The sequence below is a fragment of the Lactuca saligna genome, chromosome 2 (assembly GCF_052625555.1).
Source record: "Lactuca saligna cultivar CGN05327 chromosome 2, ASM5262555v1, whole genome shotgun sequence".
In the NCBI taxonomy this organism is placed as follows: domain Eukaryota; kingdom Viridiplantae; phylum Streptophyta; class Magnoliopsida; order Asterales; family Asteraceae; genus Lactuca; species Lactuca saligna.
In genome coordinates this window covers 120,024,937-120,046,768 of record NC_136418.1, presented here as the reverse complement: position 1 = coordinate 120,046,768, position 21,832 = coordinate 120,024,937, and the positions used below count along the sequence as shown (strand labels likewise).

General features: G+C 34.7%; 1 protein-coding gene across 1 annotated transcript; it reads left to right on the top strand.

The window, feature by feature from the left end:
- Nucleotides 1-3,190: 3,190 nt before the first annotated feature.
- LOC145030031 (uncharacterized) lies at nucleotides 3,191-9,571 on the top strand. Its single transcript, XM_078978469.1, has 5 exons — nucleotides 3,191-3,224; nucleotides 3,283-3,499; nucleotides 3,547-3,682; nucleotides 9,254-9,340; nucleotides 9,536-9,571. The coding sequence occupies exons 1-5, from the start codon at nucleotides 3,191-3,193 to the stop codon at nucleotides 9,569-9,571; spliced, it is 510 nt and encodes a 169-aa protein (XP_078834595.1).
- The last annotated feature ends 12,261 nt before the right edge of the window (nucleotides 9,572-21,832 follow it).

Here is a 21,832-nt window from a genome sequence, read left to right as displayed (position 1 = left end):
TAGCACAACACCTTCCTGCAAGTTAACAAGAGCATATTAAAAAAAAAAAAAAAAAAAAAAAAAACTTGGCTAAAAAGACATCACCAACATTCTGTTTGAAGAAAAAAAAGTATAGTTAAAAAATATGGTAAATTAGTAAGAGTAGTCAACATGACATTGTTTTAGACCAACGGTGATTCATATTTTGGAAATATACTTATATTCTTAAAAAAAAGTCTTTTATTGTAGGAAGTCGGAATGATACATCAAACCCTTTGTTCATTCATGATTTTTATCAAGGAGGAATGCATGTATAGTTTAAAGATATTTTTCTCAAGAATAATAATTGCTTTGTACATACCTTATCAGTTTACAGATAAATTGCAAAATGCTTTGTACATACATTATATTGGTTAATAAATGAAAGTACATTAACAATCCCACCCTATGCAAAACCAAATATATTGCAGTCATAATTCTACTATCTTGTTTCCTCTTTGTTGACTTTTTTATGACAAATCACATCTTGATGCATACTCTATATACCACTTAATACCATTACTAATTTCTTTAAAAGTTTTACCTATAAGAGGTATCAAACTAGATTCAATATCTGGAATCTAAAACAAAGAACCATCAGATCCAATGAATTGTTTTCAAGAACTAGATTATGCTGCAACATTATAACATTGAACTACAAAAAAGAATATACCACCATCTTAACATATAAATAGAATAATGTGAATTCATATGAATTTAATCATAAAACACCACAATTTAACATGTACATGTTATCATAATTGATATTAATAAATGTATGTTTAATATTCTATAAGAATAATATGCAGTAACATGATCTTATCAACAAGATGATGTTAATGAAAAACAAACATTGAAACATACAACAAATTGCTGAAAAACATATTGACTGAATACAATTACAAAATTAAACCTTGAAACAGATGATCTATTGTTAAATAACATATTCTAGGTTAACTTGTGTTCTATGTTAAACAGATTCAATCAATCAATATGATGAATGCTAAAATCACGAATCAAACCTAGATGAATTTGGGAATCACTAGTCACTTAAAGATTCAATCATCTTATGCTAATAGGTCAAACACATAATATGATACATGCGAGTAACATTAAAAATTGAATCTTGTTGTTCTAGATTAAATAGAAGTAACAATAAAAGTGATGAAAATTCAAACCTTGAACAACTGATAAAATCACAATGCAGAATAATAAATCACAGCTTGAAAGAGCGTAAACAGTTGTTGAAGATGAAGATTAACCTAAATCACTAAACACTTAAACCTCTACCTTGGATGAAAATTGATGATCACAAACCTAAAAGTCAATCACAATCTTGGGATGAATTGTTGATGTCGATATATGTAAATCAACCTCAATAAGTTAGATTATCACATGAAAATGTAGAAGAACGAAGAAGATGAACTCCAAAATCGCAAATTTAATGCTTGTGATTTCGACAGGTAAGGATCATTGATCGATCGGTGAATGGCGATCTCAAATACCAAGGAAAACTAGTAGGAAGAAGTGAATATTTTAGGAGAGGAAGATTAATTACATGAATATGAATATTAAGGAATATTGATCGCATAGGAGCGCTGATTTTGGTAGAAGAATCAAAGCAGATGAGGATGTTCTTGATGACGTGAACATGACGTTAATAATCTATCAGATCTGGTGAAGATGTTATATTTAACCTAATGACTAATCTGCCCCTAATTAACTAATCAGTTAGATTAATTAGTGTTAATCCCCTTTTTTTATAAGCCACAAGATCAAATTTGATAAAAAGCTAAGATTTGGTCCCCATATCTCACAAAATATAGGTGGTTTCAAATGAACCTATATATATATATATATATATATATATATATATATATATATATATATATATATATATATATAACGAAAAAAAGTTTAGTGACTAAATGTGAACAAAGTCAAAAATTCGTTACCATTTCAAATCATTATCCCTATATATATATATATATATATATATATATATATATATATATATATATATATATATATATATATATATATATATATATATATATATATATATATATATCGGTTAAAAAGGTAAAATAAAATTTAACCGTTAAAATACAGAAAAAAGATATTTATCAATTATACGGCTACAAGTTAGAGAACATCTTTAATATCGCATTTAATGCAACCGTTTAACATGAATCATCAATACAGGTCAAAAATTAATAGGCATTTCATGAATTATATACACAATTCCATCTGTGGTCTTTTCCCAAATTGACTCTTAATAAATCTAATTGAATTGAAATTATATGAAAAGAATACAACTGGCATAATAAATTATGAAAATTTACGACTAATAAAATACAAAAATATATCAATCGCTTTTACTTATTTTGCCAATATTGCAAGTCTCTTACAGAACTATATGCCAATATTCAAATATACGGATTTTTATTTAATGCGAATTTTGCTAAAAGTTCAAGCAACAATCATTGATGCTCTGAACTAATAATGCATATGGCAGAATTAATATTCAAAGTATTGTATATTGTACTTATTTGTTATTCCTTTTTTTTTCGAAAGAGGACTTATTTGTTATTCCTTGTATCATCTCTTAAATTCCTATATTATATGCTGTGAAGCAATGCAACGTAGGATTTTCTATTTTTCACAATCTAAAAAGATATTTACGTATCAAAGCGTGTGGAAACTTTTAACTTTTAGTGTTTGAAAAAACATTTTGTTTTGAACAAAACACTTTATTTTGATACTACAAGTTTTTAGCGTTTAGTTTAAACAAAACGCTGACATGTTTGGCAGGAGTGTTTGAGAACATTTAGGAGTTTCTAACTTCTAGTTTTTAACAAAATACTTTGGTTTAAACAAAAAACTCTGTTTGGCAGTACGAACTTTTAGTTTAAACAAAACGTTTCAAATCTAAAAGTTATTTTATGTAGCGTTTAACAAAACGATATTAGGCTTTTTAAATCAATTTCCATAATTATAATTATAATTATAATTATATATATATATATATATATATATATATATATATATATATATATATATATATATATAAGAAATTTCTCATTTTTAAAGTTGATTTTGAGAAAGCCAAAGATTCCGTCAATTGGGATTATTCGGATTAAATAATGGTGTTTATGGGGTTTAGGGATAGATGACGTTCATGGATCATAGGGTTATTGAAAAATGTGAGATCTTCTATTCTTGTTACTGGGAATCCTACAAAAGTGTTCCAACTTTTCACAGGTTTGAGACAGGGTGATCCTATCTCTCGTTTTTTGTTTCTTATTGCTATGGAGGGGCTTCACATTGTCATGGAAGATGTGATTGCTTCAAGAAGATTTCGGGGTGTTAATGTGGAAGATTCTAACTTGGTGTTATCTCATCGTTTCTATGCAGATGATGCGTTATTCCTGAGTAAATTGGATGATATAAATGTTAGGAATCTTATTACTATCCCTCGGTGTTTCATATGGTTTCTGGCTTAAAGATTAATCTCTTTAAATCTAGCCTTGTAGGGGTTAGAGTGGATCAATTAGAGATTGTTTCTTTAGCTTCTATTCCAGGATGTGCAATGGTTATTCTTCCTTTTTCTTATCTCCGGATCCCCGTGGGTGGTTCCATGACTCGTGTTAGTAATTGGGACGTAATCGTTGTTTAGTTCTGTAATAGACTTTCGACTTGGAAAGTCAAGCTTATTTCCATGGGTAGGGGTTTAACTCTTATCAAATCGATTCTGGGTAGTCTTGGTATTTATTTTTTTCCCGATTTTTAGAATGTCTGCTACTGTTTGTTATGTTGGAAGCTTGCAGAGCTCGATTTTTATAGGGTATGGAAGAGTATCAAAGGCATATTCATTGGGTGAAATGGGATCTTGTTTTAAATTCCATAAATAAAGGTGGTTTAGATGTTGGTAGTTTGGATGCTTTTAACTGGGTGCTTCTTCACATGTGGAAGTGGTGTTTTTTTCATGAAGCATGATCATTATGGGTAAAAATTATCAAGGGGCTGCATGGAGTTAATGGAGCCTTTCTTAGGGGTTCTCGACCTATAGTATGGACTAGGGTGCAGTAAAAAATAGTAGGATCCATTCACCATTGCACAAACGAAATGTTATAGACCTAAATTCGATGTATATTGTGGTTGGTGATGGGTCTATTTCTAGATTTTGGGAGGATGCGTGGTGTGGGGGTTTGCTTCTCAAAACATACTTACATCAAAAACAATTTTTTCCGTATGGTTCAGTACATATAAAAATGTTGGCAACACAGAACCAAAACACATATACTTATATTCAGTTTCGATCATAACGTGTTTGAGTAATATTAGTGAAAGTCCATTTCTAATGCATGGAATAATATTTTTTGACCCTCTTGTGAATTCATGATGAAAAGAAGCATTGAAAAAAATATTCAACTCATTTTGGAGTTGAGACAAAAAAAAAGTTATGGAAATTCGAAAATGGTATTTCACTTAGTTGTTGTAAGAAGAAGGTGTACCATCTGTCACACCCCCAAACCGGAACGGCGGAAACGCTTTGGGGCGAAGGACGTCATGTTTAGTATCACAAGACATGCATCATAGTAATCAAAGTAATAAAACAACCATTTCATTAGAAAGAAAGTGTTTACAAAGTATGTGGTTCACATAACATAGACAAAAAGTAAATAACAAAACAAGACATGAAGCTATACTGCTCCATCTTCTAAATTCCCAGTAAGCGTACTTGTCTACTGGTTTTCTGAGAATACAAGTTATTTTGAAAAATTAGATCAACATTTAAGCTGGTGAGTTCATAAGATTTTAGTGGTGTAAGTAAGTTGTAGTAAATTGTAAGTTCTCTTTAGAAAAGTTTTTCTGTTCCTACAAAAAAATCCTATATTTCCTACTTTGATGAAAGATAAGTAAAAATGACTCTACAATCCTTTCTATGACTACTAACGGGATACAAGTTATATAAAACCCAGAGTAAACAAACAATCGATTGTGTGTATCTGCCCTAAGCCCACAACCAAACAAGGAACAAGGAATGATGCGGAAGATACACCTCCCATTGTTTGTTAGATCATCGTTGTATATAACCCTGGCGTATTCACTTAGTACTCACAGAGTTAACTGCAATAGTTCATTTATATTTGATGAAAACGTTCTTTAAGAAAACCCATATTTCTTTTCGTAATAATGGTAACCATAATGGTTCCTTCTATAATCACTTGGTTTATACTAGCTATATATAATCTAATATTGAATAGATAGTTAGTTGTGTAAATCTGCCCTAAGCCCATAACCAAACAAGGAACATGAAGTAAGGCGGAAAGCATACACCCAACTTCCTATCGGGTATTAATTATATATAACTCTGATGTGTCAACCAAGGTATTATAGAATTAACCACTTAAGGTCCTTTAAGTTATTCTAGTTTAATAAAATGGATTAAACCCTTTATTGGTAAGTTTCTAGTTTTGTATACCAAATATTCTATTTGAAAAGTATATTTTGTACTTGAAAACGGTGTATTGAATTAGTGTCCTATGACCTGACCCATACCTGGTACCCCTTATGATTAATTGGTGTATACGAAACATATATATATCTAAGATCGAATAGATAGCAGGCTAGGTAAATATGCTCTAAACCCACAACTAAACAAGGAACAGGAAATGAAGCGGAAGGCACACGTCCTATTACCTGTCGGATCCAATTAATATATATTCATGATGTATACACTAAGGAATCATAAAGTTAGCATTATAGGCCCCTCTCTAATGAATGTACTATGACTCGACTGTTCTGTTTGTCATTTGAAAAGATGTAAGTTTTCCCTAATTTATAACTATCTTAACTCGAAAATAGTTTACATTAACTTTCAAGTGGAACCATCACAATATGAAAGTAATGGGCACATGTAAGTACACAATTGTCTTTGGAAATGACAACTGAAGTACTGATTACCTTAAAACAATTATGTGTTAATTAAGGTCATAATGTGATGTGGTTGTAGCCATACTATACGCTCTCCCTCCAAGAGATTTTAGTTACAAAACGCGACTTCAGCAAACAAATTACTGAGCCATGAAGTAGTCTCACATTAAAGTTATCATAGTCTTGTATACCTAATTTATTATCACCTTTTGTTTAGAACAATGAGTTAGTGATTATTGGTATAATTTGTAAATCATGATTTCTTCTTCTGTTATAGTATCTTAGTATGTTCTTTCTGTTATAGTATCTTAGTATGTTCTTTCTTTTATCGTGTATTGTATCCTCCTCCCTGTTTCTCTTTATTGTATGTTCTCTATGTAATAGTGTATTGTATCTACCTCCCTGATTCTCTTTATAGTATGTTCTAGTATCTAGTATAAACTGAACCCCTAAACTATACCTATTATAGTTTACTAGTATGTTTTCTTGAACTGTTATTGAAAAAGGTTCATTTATCCACTAATTTATGATTGTACTTTAAAAACGGATTTTTATAAACTATGAAGTAACAAAACTTAAAAAGAGTTTTTGAAATGTTTTGATCACTTATAAAAACATAAGTAATCATTTGAAAGATGTTTATAACAAATATTTACACAATTATCATTGTGTTCAACTTGTATCCCCCTAAAAGCATTTAAAACAGTTTAAAAGGATTGATTATAGGGGTATGAACTCACCTTATGTGGGTGATTCAAACGAATATGCGCGTAAGGATGAGAAGCTCCACTAGTGAAGTCCCGAGACACAAACGAGTACTAAATGACATATAATGGCGTATATTGGCATGAATTTAGTGTTTAGAAGCAACCACATGCAAGAAAACACCTTTAGGGACTAGGAAACACTTGAATGAAGTGTTGAATCACATGTGATTGATCAAAGGGATGTTTATGGCCACCAAATGGTGTTTACGGCCATGGAGTTTATGACTGTAAACGCATGGTAAAACATGCATAAGAGGGTGGTTTAAGGTCCTATCTATCATCCCTTAGGGTTCAAGGTCTAGTGCTTGGATATAAGAAGGGTTTGCAGCCAAAATGTGACCAATCCATGGGTTTACGGCCAAGGGAGGTTCCATGGCCGTAAACTCATGAGGTTTATGGGATTGATGATGTTTCAAGACTATGATCTAGTGATTAACATGCCTAACTAGATTATAGATGGAATACTCACACTTTTGAGGACCTTTGAGCAGTTTTCGGCCACTAAGAACAAGTATGTGTTCTTGGTGAAGGATGAAGATCTTGAAGATCTACTCAAAAAGGGATGATTTCATGGATGAATCAAGAAATTCTTACAAGTTTAAGAAGGATAAAAAATCAAAGATGGAAGAAATACTTATGTTTTTGAAGATCTATAATGAAGAACTCGATGATACTTGAGAGATAATGGAAGTTTCTTGAGTTGAAAGTGTAAGATTGAAAGAAAAATGAAGGAAATGAGACTTACAGGGGAGTTTATGGCCAACCATGAGTTTACGGCCGTAAACTCATGTGTTGTGGTCGTGAACTCCTTTTGGTGGGGTTTAAGGCTTGAATGTTATACAATGACTCTAGCAGGTACTTCCTAATACTCATTCCTTGAATGTACTAGGCTTAAAAATAATTAGAATGCCCAATAAAAAGGCTAGAAGGCAATGAACTTAAGTCTGACTTTTGGTTGGTTGGCTTGACTTTACATGGGAAAAAAAATCGGGTTGTCACACCATCCTCTATTCGTGGAATTATAATTTGAGATCTAGATCTTTGTAGCAGTAACATTCTAAATGAAATTTTTAGTTTACATGAATATGAACCGTGGATATAAAGATCACTAACATTCAAATTCGTATGAGAAAGTTATGAGTGTTAGAAGTTTGGGTGAAAACTAAGAATGATTTGCTTTAATGGGCAGTCTAAGCATTTACAAGACCGTGTAATGAATTCCATGATCATGTTAAGTGTTTGACCTATATAAAATTGATTTTTCTTGATGTTTAATGAAGTACAATGTTATATATGGTCCTTTTTTGCAAAACATTATCGTGTTTCATGTTACACGGTCAAGTAATCACGTCAAGGTCCAAAGAAGAAGTTATAACAAGTGGTATTTCGGTTTATTGCTCCTCGTTTTACATACATACACACATTGTTTAGGAGTTATAAATGAGTGATTTTGAGATATTTATACCAAATAATTGAAGCTTCATACAATAAAGTTAAAGAGAATCAAGAATCAAGCTTGATTACAAGTAAGTTCTTCCTTCTTGCAAGCTTGGATGAGTTTTAATGGAGGAATTAGAATCAGTGACGCAAACCTTAACTTCCTATATATCTTTTATGATTAGTAACCTTGATGATGATGTTGAATAGGGTGTAGTAATCATGTTTACTGGTATAAAACATCATGATTAAGGTTTATTTCTTAAATTTTAAGATGATGATCATGATCATGGGTAATCTATTAGATACTTGAAATTGAATTGATATCTTGAGGAATTAAGTAATATGGATAATTCATTCATGAAGCTTAACTAGTTATATATAATGAATTGTAAAATGATGAAATGATGAGATAAAGGAATACTGGAACAAAATTATGGAATAAGATTAATCTATACGAGATGGAAAATGTTATTATAATCTTGTTATGTTGATTGAATGGGAAATGAGGAAACATTAGTTAAAAATCACCAAGTGAAATACATGGAATCATAGTTAGTATTCACTAACTAGCAAGACGATATATGTGGATTTTCTCTATGGGGTACATGGCATAATTATATAGTTTTAATGAATAAAATCTTTGAAATAGAAAGTTAAGATGTCAAATAGTTTTGAAAAAGAAAAATAATGGTTGATGACTAAATAAACTATTTTTAAATAGTAAACTAATAATTTTGAATAGTAAATGTTTTGAATAGATGAACTCTTTAAAAGAGTAAGTTAGTACCTAAAAATGATTTAGAAAGATAAAAGTATGCTATAAGATTTATGTTTAATATTTTAAACTTTTGATGTATATGATAATTTTTATAATATAAAAATTGATATTATTTATACATAAAAATTGATTATGTTTTTTTTATTGAATTTAACCTATTTAGTTTCTCTATTAATGATCTTCAATTAGGTATTCTCATCCATTGTTAATTTTGTTTCAATTTTGCGGTGAGTTCTTAGGTTTAATATGTTTAGAACATGGAATAATTTTTATAGTAATTACTTTGGTGGTTGGTTTGATTGTTGTGCAGCCGGTGGTGACACTAATGATTTCAGTGGTGGATTCAACGGTGGCTGGTGGTTTCAGTGGCGGGTTTAAGGAGGTGATTGTGATATGGGTTTGTGTGTGGTGGTAGGTGGGGACCTTATACTTATTTATTAAAATGAATATAATAAGAAAATAGAAAATATCAATGTAGCACAACTAAATTTTGCCATTTGCATGATTTGCTCACTAAACTTTTCTTTTTTGCGTAAAAGACCATTAAATTCATTACATACTTTTCAAATAATTCATTTTGCTCAATTTGAAGATGTTACCCGGTGACCAAGCCTTCATAGAAGAGTGATGTGTCAATCATGAAGCTTATGTGGAAGTATTCACGGCATCGCTACTCTACCCTCTATAATAAAGGAATCCCTAATTTGGGCCACTTCCCAGTTCATTTTACTTTATTTTTATGTTTATAATCTTTAATTTATGGTGTTTAAGATCTGATAAAGTTGGTTGTATGCAAAACTCGTTTGGGCTAATTGTGGAACAACATTGATGAATTTAATTGAAAATTTTCCTAGTGAACATAAAACCTTATAACATGAAAAGATTTTAAAATCGTTAGCCCTTCGGGATGTTCAAGTCAAGAATACAATTCTAGATTTATTGAATTCGAAAACCCTTGCTTTCCCTAAATGGGGAGAAGATAATCATTCTCGTGTAGGTTAGCAGAGGCAAATTCCCCTTCCCTGACTATGTTTTCTTCACCAACTAAAGCTCAGGAGACCTCTGATTCCGCCATTTTTCTAGTAGAGCCTCTTGACCCAAGTACCGGTAAAACTAGGTGAGAGTCGTCGGTGGTTTTCAAAACACATAATCAAATAATGGAACGAATGATGATGCTCACAAAAATATTATTATTTTGGTGGTTGTTACTGCCACAAAGACGTTTTTTGTTGGATTGATGTTTTGTTGTTATACAATAGGCTAATGTAAATGCCAACAAAACCAGGAAATGCCTCTTCTTAGTTTGAGTTTGAGCGATTATTCTATTAATGGTGTTAATCTTTTTGTTGGATCATATAAACCTTTGTACAATTTGAATTCATTTGTTCATAATATTGGAAATCCCAACGATGAATAACAAGATGTTATCTAGGGTTAATTACATTGTATAAACTTCAAAATATAAAAAAATAAATTGTTATCTAAGTGGTTAAATACCAAAGGGCTTCTGGCCCAGCGGTATCAGGTGGTGTCCTCTCTCTTTGAGGTCGAGGGTTCAAGTCCCGTCGTGGACATAGGTGGAATTAGGTGTTATTTTAGGAGTAGATTAGTATATTTGTATTTGCTGGTTCAAAAAAAAATCTAAGTGGTTAAATGATGTGACTATTAAAAAATAAAGATAAATTAATTATTAATGTCACATCAGCCCTTGTTACTGGGTAACCTGTTAAATTCGACCAAAATGACTTAATTAATTGGTTATCAATGTGTAACACTTGGTTCTCAGGTAAATTCTTTAAAGTTTATATATTTAGATTTTTGCATGGATGGTCGTTATGCGGGTCGTAACTCATTAACTTGGACTTGGGGTCTCCTTAAGTACGCAGGGCGTACCTAAAGTATGCATGGTGTACTCGTACTGAATGCAAAACCTAATTTTACGTTCTTGGACTCTATTTAAATACCTTAATCCCTTGGAAACCCTTCTTACCATCATCCACCATCCTCTCTTTTAGCCCCACAAAAACCTAGTTCCATTTGTGAGAATCTCAAGCTTTTGTGTGATTTTTGGTGCGCTATAGTGAAGAAGGAGAGCTTGAAAGGTATTCTTGGAGTCCATAGATTGTAGATCCAGCCTCGACCCTTCTTCATCATCTTCTAGAAGGTATAAAGTTGTTACACTTGAATCTTGGTAAGTTTCTCTTTTGCCCTTGCATTATTTAAATTGCCCAATTTAGTCCTTAAGTTGTACACGGGGCGTACAACAAGGTACGCTTAGCATACAAGCTGTAAAGCGAGTATGCGGGGAATACTAAGTAGTACGTTTGGCGTACTCATGCAAAATATTGATCGTGGATCCAGAGGTGTACGTTGGGAGTAAAGAAGTGTACGTAGAGCATACGCAATAACATTTGAAACCCTAATTTTCGGGGTTGGCAACTATAGAATCATCCTTATGGACATGAAACCCTCATTTATTCAGCCTCCTTGTCCTCCTAGCCCTGTACTCGAAACCCTAACTCCATTGTTGAGTGTTCTTGAGCTTAGAAGGTCTTTTGGATGTGTTTTTGGTGTTTTGAAGATAGGATGTCCTCTTGAAGCTTCATTAGAAGATTGGGAGCTTGTGGATCTGGGTTATCATCATCACATGGCACGCGTTTGAGGTATAAAGCTCTGAACTGTTTGTGTTATAGCTTAGATCTCTTTTGTTTGAGCTTTGGACACTATTTGGTCCCATAGATGAGATCTTGTGGTTTATTATCATTTCTAAAGCTTAGAGTTACTACTTTTGGTGTTCTTTTGGCCCTAGAGTCACAAAGTTGTCATATTTGAAGCCTTAGAGACATCCATGCCTGAGTTATGGCAATTATTATGAAAGTAGAATGTTATAAATCGAATTTGGGATCTTTTGGGGCATGAAAAGTCACCAAGTCGGTGACTTTATGCTTCTAGATACTTGTTGAGACTCAGATCTATGTTTTGGACTCTTAGACTTAAGCATTAAGAGCTTAATGGAAGAAATGGCTTAATGAAGGAGTACGTTGGGCATACAAGAACTACTAGAAAAAGAACCTTTTACGATGCGCAATGTGTGTCGTAAAACACTCAGACGACGCGCAAATGCATGTCAAGGAAGGCCCTGTCATAAAGAGAGACGACATGCTTTTCTGCGTCGTCTATTTACGACGCTCATTTATGACGCACATTTATGACACGCATTTACGACGCCCAGTTACGATACGCAATGCGTGTCAAGGAAGTCCCTATCATGAAGGAAGATGACTCACATTTGCGTGTCGTAACATTACGATGCATGTTTAAGACACGCATTGTGTATCATTAAAGCATCTATCATAAATGAAGATGACACGCATTTGCGTGTCATAAGTTTAAATGTTTTATATATATATATATATATATATATATATATATATATATATATATATATATATATATATGATAGAATTACTAATTTTCAAATTAAACAACATTGAAATTATCATAATAGAAAATAAAATACCATACATAAGAAAGATAGTTCATTTTTAAAAAAATATCACATGTCAAACAAGTTACCTAACATTACATGTCAAATAACTTAATCATATGATAAACTTATACAATTAACAGTGATCATGCATAATAATATCTCAGCAACAATATTCCATTTCTTTTGCTGCTTAAATCTCACTAGGGTTCCTAAAACTAGATCTTTAGGAAGAGGTTGGTTTTTTGTTCTTCGTGTTCTGAGCACGAAAACTGCAGATGTCACCTCATCAATTTCATTCATCATCTTCCTCCAGCTCTTTTGATCTTCTTCATCAGCAGCATCCTTAAAAACTTATATCTTTTTCCTTCTCTGGATAAACTTCTATCTCACACTCAGTGTAGTTCTAATTATTAGGTTTAAAAAATCAAGTTTGTGAATCTCTTTTGCAGCACATCATATGTGCTTTTTCCTTGAAAATATGCTGCTACTTGAGATACTATTGAAAGGAAATGTGATTTGGACATAAAAGAGAGAGAGATAGAGAGAGAGAGAGAGAGAGAGAAACAAGATATTAATAAAATAGTTACTTACACAGAAATGTTGACCAGCATTATAATTTTTACGAATGCAATTCTCTTGAAATAAAGGTTTGCATCCAAACTCACAACAGTAGCACGTCGAACCCTAGCCTATGATATTATATAAATATGATAAATTTCAGTAAAATGAGCAAATTATAACAAGTTATACGAGGGAATATACCTAGAAACTTGTCGACGTTGAACTCCTTGGTCAATCCAGAAAGAACCCCCGAAAGATCCCTTTATCACTTGAGGCATTTAATAATAGAAGTTATAATTGTACATATTGAAAGATGAAGGACTTGTTTGTAATTATTGAGACTTAATTAGTTTGACTCTCTTTCCTCTTATATATAAACTATCTGTAACGAGTCTAATTGCACCTGATGAAAAGCCAAGGGAAAAAGAGTCTTTAAAGCAAAGAATTCATGGGGGTCCTAAGTAGCAAGGGCAAAAGGTTCTTTAACCCAATTACTTCATGCCATCAATATGGAACCAAATAGCAACATTAGCAATATTAGCAACGACCAAAGAAAACACTCATTAGCACAACCAGTTCGAAACTGCAACTTGTAATGGGCAATCACAAGTGGGGAAAAAAACCAGCCAAGACCAATATGAAAATTTCACAAACTGTATTTAGGGTAATAGCAAAACCATCTGATCAACTGTTCCAATTATAAACTTCTATAACCAGATATAAATTCCTTCCATAACAAAATAACATGTAATTAAGTCGACCATACTTGGACATAAACAAATCCATGAATATGTTGTAACTTTAAACCTCACACAGACCGTACATTTAGGTTATGGTTTTTTACCACTTACACACACAAAAACAGTTGAACCCACACAAAGATCCAACCCTAGCCTAACGGGACACAAAATAATAAGAAAAAAGTGAAAAGAAAAGGGATCTATATTTCTCAAAATTCCCATATGAAGCTAAGCCCCAAGAAGAAATGGAACATACACATGAGAAATAGAGAATTACAAACGCCAAAGTATCAGAAAAGATTTTGATGACGAAGAAACATATATTTGATGATTTATGGACGGAAGCTTTGTTAGATAAGGTGTCTAAGTCCATAACTATTTTTGGTATGTACTTGACCCGACCCGACATGGTCCATTTGGGTTGCATGGCACCATGCAATTGGATAGACTAAATGAGAGAAATAACACTTGTGGATTATTAATATATTATAAGTTCTAATATATTAATAATATTATTTAATTAGTTTGATCAAGAATTAATTTAGAATTAATTCAGTGATCAAAGGATAACTAATTAAATATATGGGTTAATTATGTAAATCATCCATACTTGTATAGTGGGATAAGAGGCTCCATGGATTATCAAGTTGGGTTCCACCCATAGGATGCTCCATGGGAGTTACAAACCCATGGGTCATGGAAATGAAGATTCATAACACATTAGGGTTTACATGGTGTAACCCTAGAAGTGCCAACATTATATAAGGAACCCATTCTCCACCAAAATCGGCTACACATGAACAAGTGAGGGCTAGGCCGATTTTTGCAAGTGTAAGATTCTCTCAAAGTTTATTCCTTTGCATTTGGTGTTGTGTGAAGAATTTGAGGCATCACACTTGGGGTGCTAGGCTCACAAGGTTTCAAGGATCATAAGCAACAACAAGGTAAGTTATTCTATCTTCCATTCAAGTTAAAAATTGTTCCCCCATGTATGCTAGATAGGAATATAACCTTGGAATTCAACTTTGCATGATAATTAGACAAACATAGATCCAAGGTTATTAGGGTTGCATGTACACTTAGGAAGTGTTAGAATGCTCAAAACCCATCAGTGGTATCAGAGCCTAGGCTTGTTTGTTTGTTATTTGTGCAAAATTGTTGAAAAAAGTCAATTTTGTGCTATCTGTCTGCTGAACTCGCCGAGTCCATAGGGGGACTCTCTGAGTTCATGTGTAAGTTCATCCTACTCGCCGAGTAGGTTCATGCACTCGACGAGTAGGAGCCTTAGAATGCAGATTTTCGACTTTTGTTGATGGAAATGGACTAGAAACATTACCCTAAACTGTTTTGGTACTTGAAGACTTGTTTTAGATGGTGTAATGTTTATGCTAATCCATTTGCAATGGCAATTATCAAAATTACAAGGTTTTAAGTGTAATTTTTTATTCTTGAAATGTTCATATTCATATTCTTGAACTTATGAAGATTAGATGATCATAGGAATTACTTGTAACCTTCATGGTAGTTTAATTCATGATCATAAAGTGTTTTAATGGAGTCCATAACTTGTCCTCAAGTTATGGAAAACCAAAAGTCATTATTATTAAAGCCATTAAAAGAGCACAAGAGTTATAAAAAACGAAGAGTCTTCATTTTTATGACTAAATTAATTCATAAGTTATAAGAAATGAAAAGTTTTGAAAGTGTACAAAACTTGCCCTAAAGTTTTGGAACAAGTAAAGTATTAATTAAAACTTTAGTTCCAACCCTTAGAATTTTAAAAGTTAAAATTCAACCCTTATACTTTATAATATTATAAGTTAATAATATATATATATATATATATATATATATATGTATGTATATATATATACATATACATATATATATATATATGTATATATATATATATATATATATGTATGTATGTATAAGATCAAGTCGTCTTACCGCTAGTACGCCTCATTCACGAAGCCGGTCTATAAGGGGGTATAAGGTTGTTGCCTATAAAATGGCAACTTAATGGGTGTCCACTCTCACCCACCGCTTCCTTGATTGGTGGAGGGTCATTAGCCGAATGGGTAAGACAAGGACTTATAAATTCTCGTTAAAAGTATGATGAATATTATAAAGTGACTAAATGTTTTATTAAATTCCCAATCTTAGTTACTTTAGGAAAAATGTGAATAAGGTGCTAATCCATGAAATTACACTTTACACTTTGTTTAAGTCGTTGGTGAAGCGTGTGTGGTTAACCGGCACACTAACTTGTACTTAACAAGGTAAGTAAAGAGTGACTTAAGGTTTATCATAGTATCGGTGGAGCGTGTGTGGTTTACCGGCACACTGATTGAGTGATAAACTTTAAGGGTACCTAGTGATTTGCATGGTTACTTCACACTTTGTTTTGTGATCCTCGGTATCCCAGTCACCAAAACTTGGAGGTGACACTCGAGATTGAAACATGCCATTGAAAAGTTTAATGAATCTCAAAGAATCTAGGAATTTCTAATAACCAATTAAAAACCTAATATCAATATTTCGTTTTTCATTGTGGATCATTCACCTACCTTTCAAATATGTTATAGCTTGAATTACGGCATACCACTTCTAAGTTATAATATATTGTGATTGGATCCTAGCCTTAATATTACATTTGGGTGTTTTATTAACGACTCTCTTAATATCTAAACTAATCTTGTTCTCATCATTCAGATGTCTTCAAACAAAGCTGCTTCTGGCTCTTATCCTAATAGCTCCTTTACCCATATGAACTTGTGTGGGAAAGTCACTTTTGATGGATCCAACTTCAATGAATGGATCAGAAACATCATGATGATTACCTGCTATGAGGAAAAAGAATATGTCCTTGATAAGGAGATTAAGGAGATTAATGAGACCACCGCAACTCCTCAGGAGATCGCTGACTTCCATGCACATGAAAGGGATGCTACCAAAGTAGCATGCATCATGATGGCCACCATGACAACGGAACTCCAAAATTCCTATGAGGACTTCTACCATTTTGAAATGCACCAAGATCTGATGGAAAGATACCATCAAATTGCACGACAATAGAGGTATGAAATCATTTGCTCCATGATAACAACCTTGATGAAGGACGGAGAGTCCATCACGAGCCACATGCAGAAAATACAAAGATATGTGGATCGGTTGCTAAAGCTTAATGTGAACTTCCCTGAGGAGCTTGCAATAGATATCATTTTTCACTCCTTACCATCGTGCTATGATCAATTCCGCATGACATATCACATGAATAAGGAAGAGGTCACACTCAGCAAACTTCAGGGACTTCTCAAGACCGCAGAAACAGGTCTTAAGGGCAAGTCGGTTGTTAACACTCCTACTCCAAACTCCGCCCCGGTTTTGGCAATCAAGAAAAGTCAAGGGAAGAAGAGGAAGAGTTCTTCGAAGGGTACCAAGGCTAGGACCCTTGATGGATCCTCTTCAAGTGGAACCAAGAAAGGTTTCGTCACTCGTTCTTCTGGCCCAAAAGAGGCTGAATGCTACTATTGCCATGAAAAATCACATTGGAAGCAGAACTGCCCAAAGTACCAGCAAGATGTGAAGGATGGGAAAGTTAAACCCAACCATGCAGGTATCTACACTATCTTATCTAATAACTCACACCTAACTAACTCTTGGGTCCTTGATATCGGTTGTGGTATTCATATCTATTCTGATTTGCAGGGACTAAGAAGAAGTGAGAATGTGGAGCAAGGACGAATAAACTTAATCATGGGGAATATGAAAGCTTTACCTGTCACCAAGATTGGAGTTTATACTTTATCGCTAAGTAGATTTGAATAAATGTTGTTATTTGACAGAAATAGCAACAAAATATATTTCCTTTCATGCATTTTATAAACAAGGTTTCACCTTTTCATTTGATAATGAAGTTGGTTCGATTAATGCTTTCTTTAATAATGTTCTTTATTTTAAAGCATTACCTTGTGATGGTGTGTATGAAACTGTATTTGTGGTTGCTAACTTAGGAAATAATGTTTTGTCTATTGATTCTGTTAATGATAATAACTTGGATAAAGCATCATTATGGCATTGTCGTCTTGGACATATAAGCAAGAAACGCATAGGCCAACTCCAAAAGGATGGAGTCTTGGAGTTAGTTGACCTAAAGTCAGATGATAGTTGTGAATCATGCTTACTTGGAAAAATGACAAAGTCACCCTTCATAGGTTCTTGTGAGAGGGGTGAAGTTTTGTTGGATCTTGTACACACGGATGTGTGTGGGCCCTTCAAACATGTCACAAAGGATGCTAATCGTTATTATTTGACTTTTACTAATGATTATAGTAGATATGGATATGTCTACTTAATCAAGCATAAGTCAGAGACTTTTGAAAGGTTTAAAGAGTTTAAATAGGAAGTCGAGAATCAATTGGGCAAGAACATTAAGATGGTTCGATCTGATCAAGGTGGTGAGTATCTTAGTTCAGAGTTCCTCGACTATCTTAGGGAATGTGGGATTGTCTCACAATTGACACCTCCCATGACACCGCAGTTGAATGGTGTGGCTGAGAGGCGTAATCGGACCTTGTTGGACATGGTTCGTTCCATGATGAGTCAAGCTTTGCTACCAATCTCATTTTGGGGGTATGCCTTAGAGACTGCCACCAATATCCCTGATCTGGTCCTACAAAGAAAGTTGCCAAAACTCCTCATGAGATGTGGATTGGTAAAGTACCCAAACTTGTAACATCCCGAGTTCAGGGGTGCAAAGTTCAGGGTTCAAAGTGAAAATGTGAATGATCAACTCGGCGAGTCCATGGGTAGACTCGGCGAGTAGGGTCGCGATCCTGGTCGCGTGTCTAGAGGCCAACTCGGTGAGTCGGTGGCTGGAATCACGAGTTGGTAATGTGTGGAGAAAACCCTAATCGCAGGGATTTGGTCCTATATAAAGAACATAATACCCTCTCCCTAGCCTCTTTTCTCTCCCTTGAAGCCCAGAAACCCTAATATTCGTTGTGAGAGAATTAGAGAACATTTGGATCTTGAAGGGGTGTTTGTTGAAGAGATCTTTGAAGATTAAGAGGCTTGGAGCAAGGGGCTTTTCAAGCTTTTGACTTATTCTTCTGTTGGAGCCTTCTTTTGAGGTAATGATTCGTTGCTTGAGCTATTATCCATCTAGATCTATCATTTGTGGGATTTTTGGGTGTATATCTAGTGTTATCTTGAGTTTGGAGGTTAGATCTGAGGTTGCTACCTCAGATCTATAATAGTGATGATCCAAAAGAGCATAAAGTCACTGTTCAAGAGCTGTTGATGAAGTCTTTTAGCCCCAAACCTTAGCCCAAGAGTGTATTATGCTTAGATCTCCTTGGATTCACGTAAAGTTTGCCACTTTACGTAATGGATGGCTGGTATAAGAGTAGATCTATGGATTGGAGACCCTGCATGGATTAGAAAGCCTCTGTATGGGTTAAGAGCTAGTGGTACTCGGTGAGTCACATGGGTGTACTCGACGAGTTGCATGAAGATAGGAAGCAAATCAGCGAGTTGTAAGAACAACTCGGTGAGTTGGTTGAAGATAGCCTTGGACTCGGCGAGTCTGGTCTTGAGGTTCTAACCTTTTCTGGTTAAGCTGAGAATCGGTGAGTCAAGGGCTGACTCAGTGAGTTGAGTACGGTTTGACTCAGAGTTGTGGGACTCGGTGACTCTTGGGGCGACTCAGCGAGTTAATTCGTGTTATAGGAGTTTCAGAGCATGGGGACTCGACGAGTCAGCGGATTGACTCGGCGAGTAGAGTCAGTTAGGAGGGTTGGCTTCGATTGAGAACTTTGACTTTAACTAAGAGTTGACCAGTTGACTTTCAGGGGTATTTTGGTTGTTATTGGTATTTATTGGTTTCGGTGATTCAGTGGTGGAGTTCGTGACGATGGTCGGAGCAGCGTGATCTTGTTCTTCAGTCGGTAGTAGCAGGTGAGTCTTCTCACTATACTTTACCTTAAGTGGTAACTAGAGTTATGTGACAGAGTTATTGTATGCTATTTAGGTGATGTGTTGCACTGCATTATTTCTATGCGATTTATGTTGTGTGTATAGCAGAGTTAGGATCGGAAGGTCCACAGAGCTAGGACCAAAGGGTCCACAGAGTTAGGTTTAGAGTTATGTTCCAGTGTAATTGTATGCTATTTATTTTCTAAGATTTATTGTGATACGTGATATGCATGATTCAGAGTTATTAGAGTTAGGACCTTGGGGTCCATAGAGTTAGGACCAGAGGGTCCACAAAGAGTTGGGACTGGAGGGTCCCACTGAGACACACGGACCAGAGTGTCAACAGAGTTATAGCCTTGAGTGGCTAATATGTGTTAGAGTGGTATTTTAGGTAACTCACTAAGCTTCATGCTTACAGTGTTTTGTGTTATATGTTTCAGGTTTTCTTAGGATCACGGGGCGGCACCAGCTTGATTGTACACACCAGGGGAAGCGTTTGTTTGAGGATTCTGGTTTATTAATTGATTGAACAAAAGAGTTATGTATTCTAACTTAAACAAATGGGATTTTTATGAAAAGTGTTAAAGAGATAAACTATTTTAATTTTCAAAAAAATTTTTGAAAAATTACGGTGTTACTAGTTGGTGTCAGAGCCTTGGTTTGAGGGATTCAGATGCACCTTAGGGTAAATCTGGACTCAAACTGAGGAAGTAAGAAAAGTTTTCAAAGAAATGATTCTCTAAAGGTGAATAAGAGTTCAAAGAGAAAGCGAGAAAGAGCAGTGTGTACAATCAGCAAGAGCCCGAACGGTGATTTCCCAAAATACCGTTACTTTTTTGTTATGAGATATTTATGATACGTTTTATAAGATATTATGCATGCTAGAGATAGGCTAGGTATTTCATATCTTAGGACTAGAGTGGACTGATTTGTGATGCCTTAGCCTAAGAGTTGCTGTTATATGTGATGTGCTTTTGAGTATGAGTGAGAGTATACAGTTGGAATCCTTTTAGGGGATTTGAGTAGAGGAGTAATCTATGAGAGACTCCTAGATGAGTATTGTGGTGTTTATCGAAGAATAGTTAGAACCCACAAGGGGCAGAGTTGCAGAGTTTAGTGGTACCTTGAGAATAAGCAGAGCAAGCGGAGTTATCATCTGGATTGAGCTCTGTGTATTCTTCGATGCCCGAATGTTGCTTGCTTCGTGCTTTGTGGAACTCTCGATGATGGAAGTCAGCTACCAAGTGAATATGATGATATTCAGGAGGTAGATGACTGGCATCATTAGGAGCTCTTCAGCAGCTGATGGCGGAGAAGTGGGAGTGACCTTAGCCAGATGAGTACGCTGGCGGAGTAGAGCATTTCGCTGAGGAGCGAGCACGCATGGCGGAATTAGTGAACGAGAAGGTTGAGCAGTTATTTAGGAGCTCTGGAATGGTCTGTGTGGAAAGTATGGGTAGATGTGGCAGGTAGTATGGGCCCGTACTACCGAAAGTAGAGGACCCATACTCGTTACAGGGAGTATTCTAAAGGTTCTAAGTAGCAGATTGGGGAGTGATGTCATGGTTCGAGTACCATACATCGTAGCAGATTGAGGAGTGATGTCATGGTTCGAGTACCATACATTGTAGCAAATTGAGAAGATATGTTAGGGGCTGAGTACCATGGTTCTTAGCAATTGATGCTTGTGATTCTCCGGTTGTCCGATCAAGATTGATTGGTGGAGTTTGGACGCGATGGGGTTTTAGGCCTAAGGGCCATGATTGAGTCCGAAGAGGTATCCCTTGAGAGGGAGGTCGAGAGCATTTCAGAGTATTATTGGTAAGATGTCAGATGTAGTCGCAAGACTCAGGGATTAGTAGAGAAGGCATTTTTAGGGGATTGCGGTTTGAGTGACCAATCAGCCGATGGAGGAGATGTCACTTTTGTGACTTGTTGGGTGTTATTTATGTTTCCTATGGGAAATAGGAGAGGTGTGAGATTTTGGTTTTAGGTTTAGGAGTAAACCCTACGGGTTGACATTGATGTCGATTTTTCCACCAGGGTATTAAGCAGCATGTCTGCTGCGTGGAAATGATCTACCATGAGCAGGTAGTCAGTGGGGACTGAGATGGTCAAG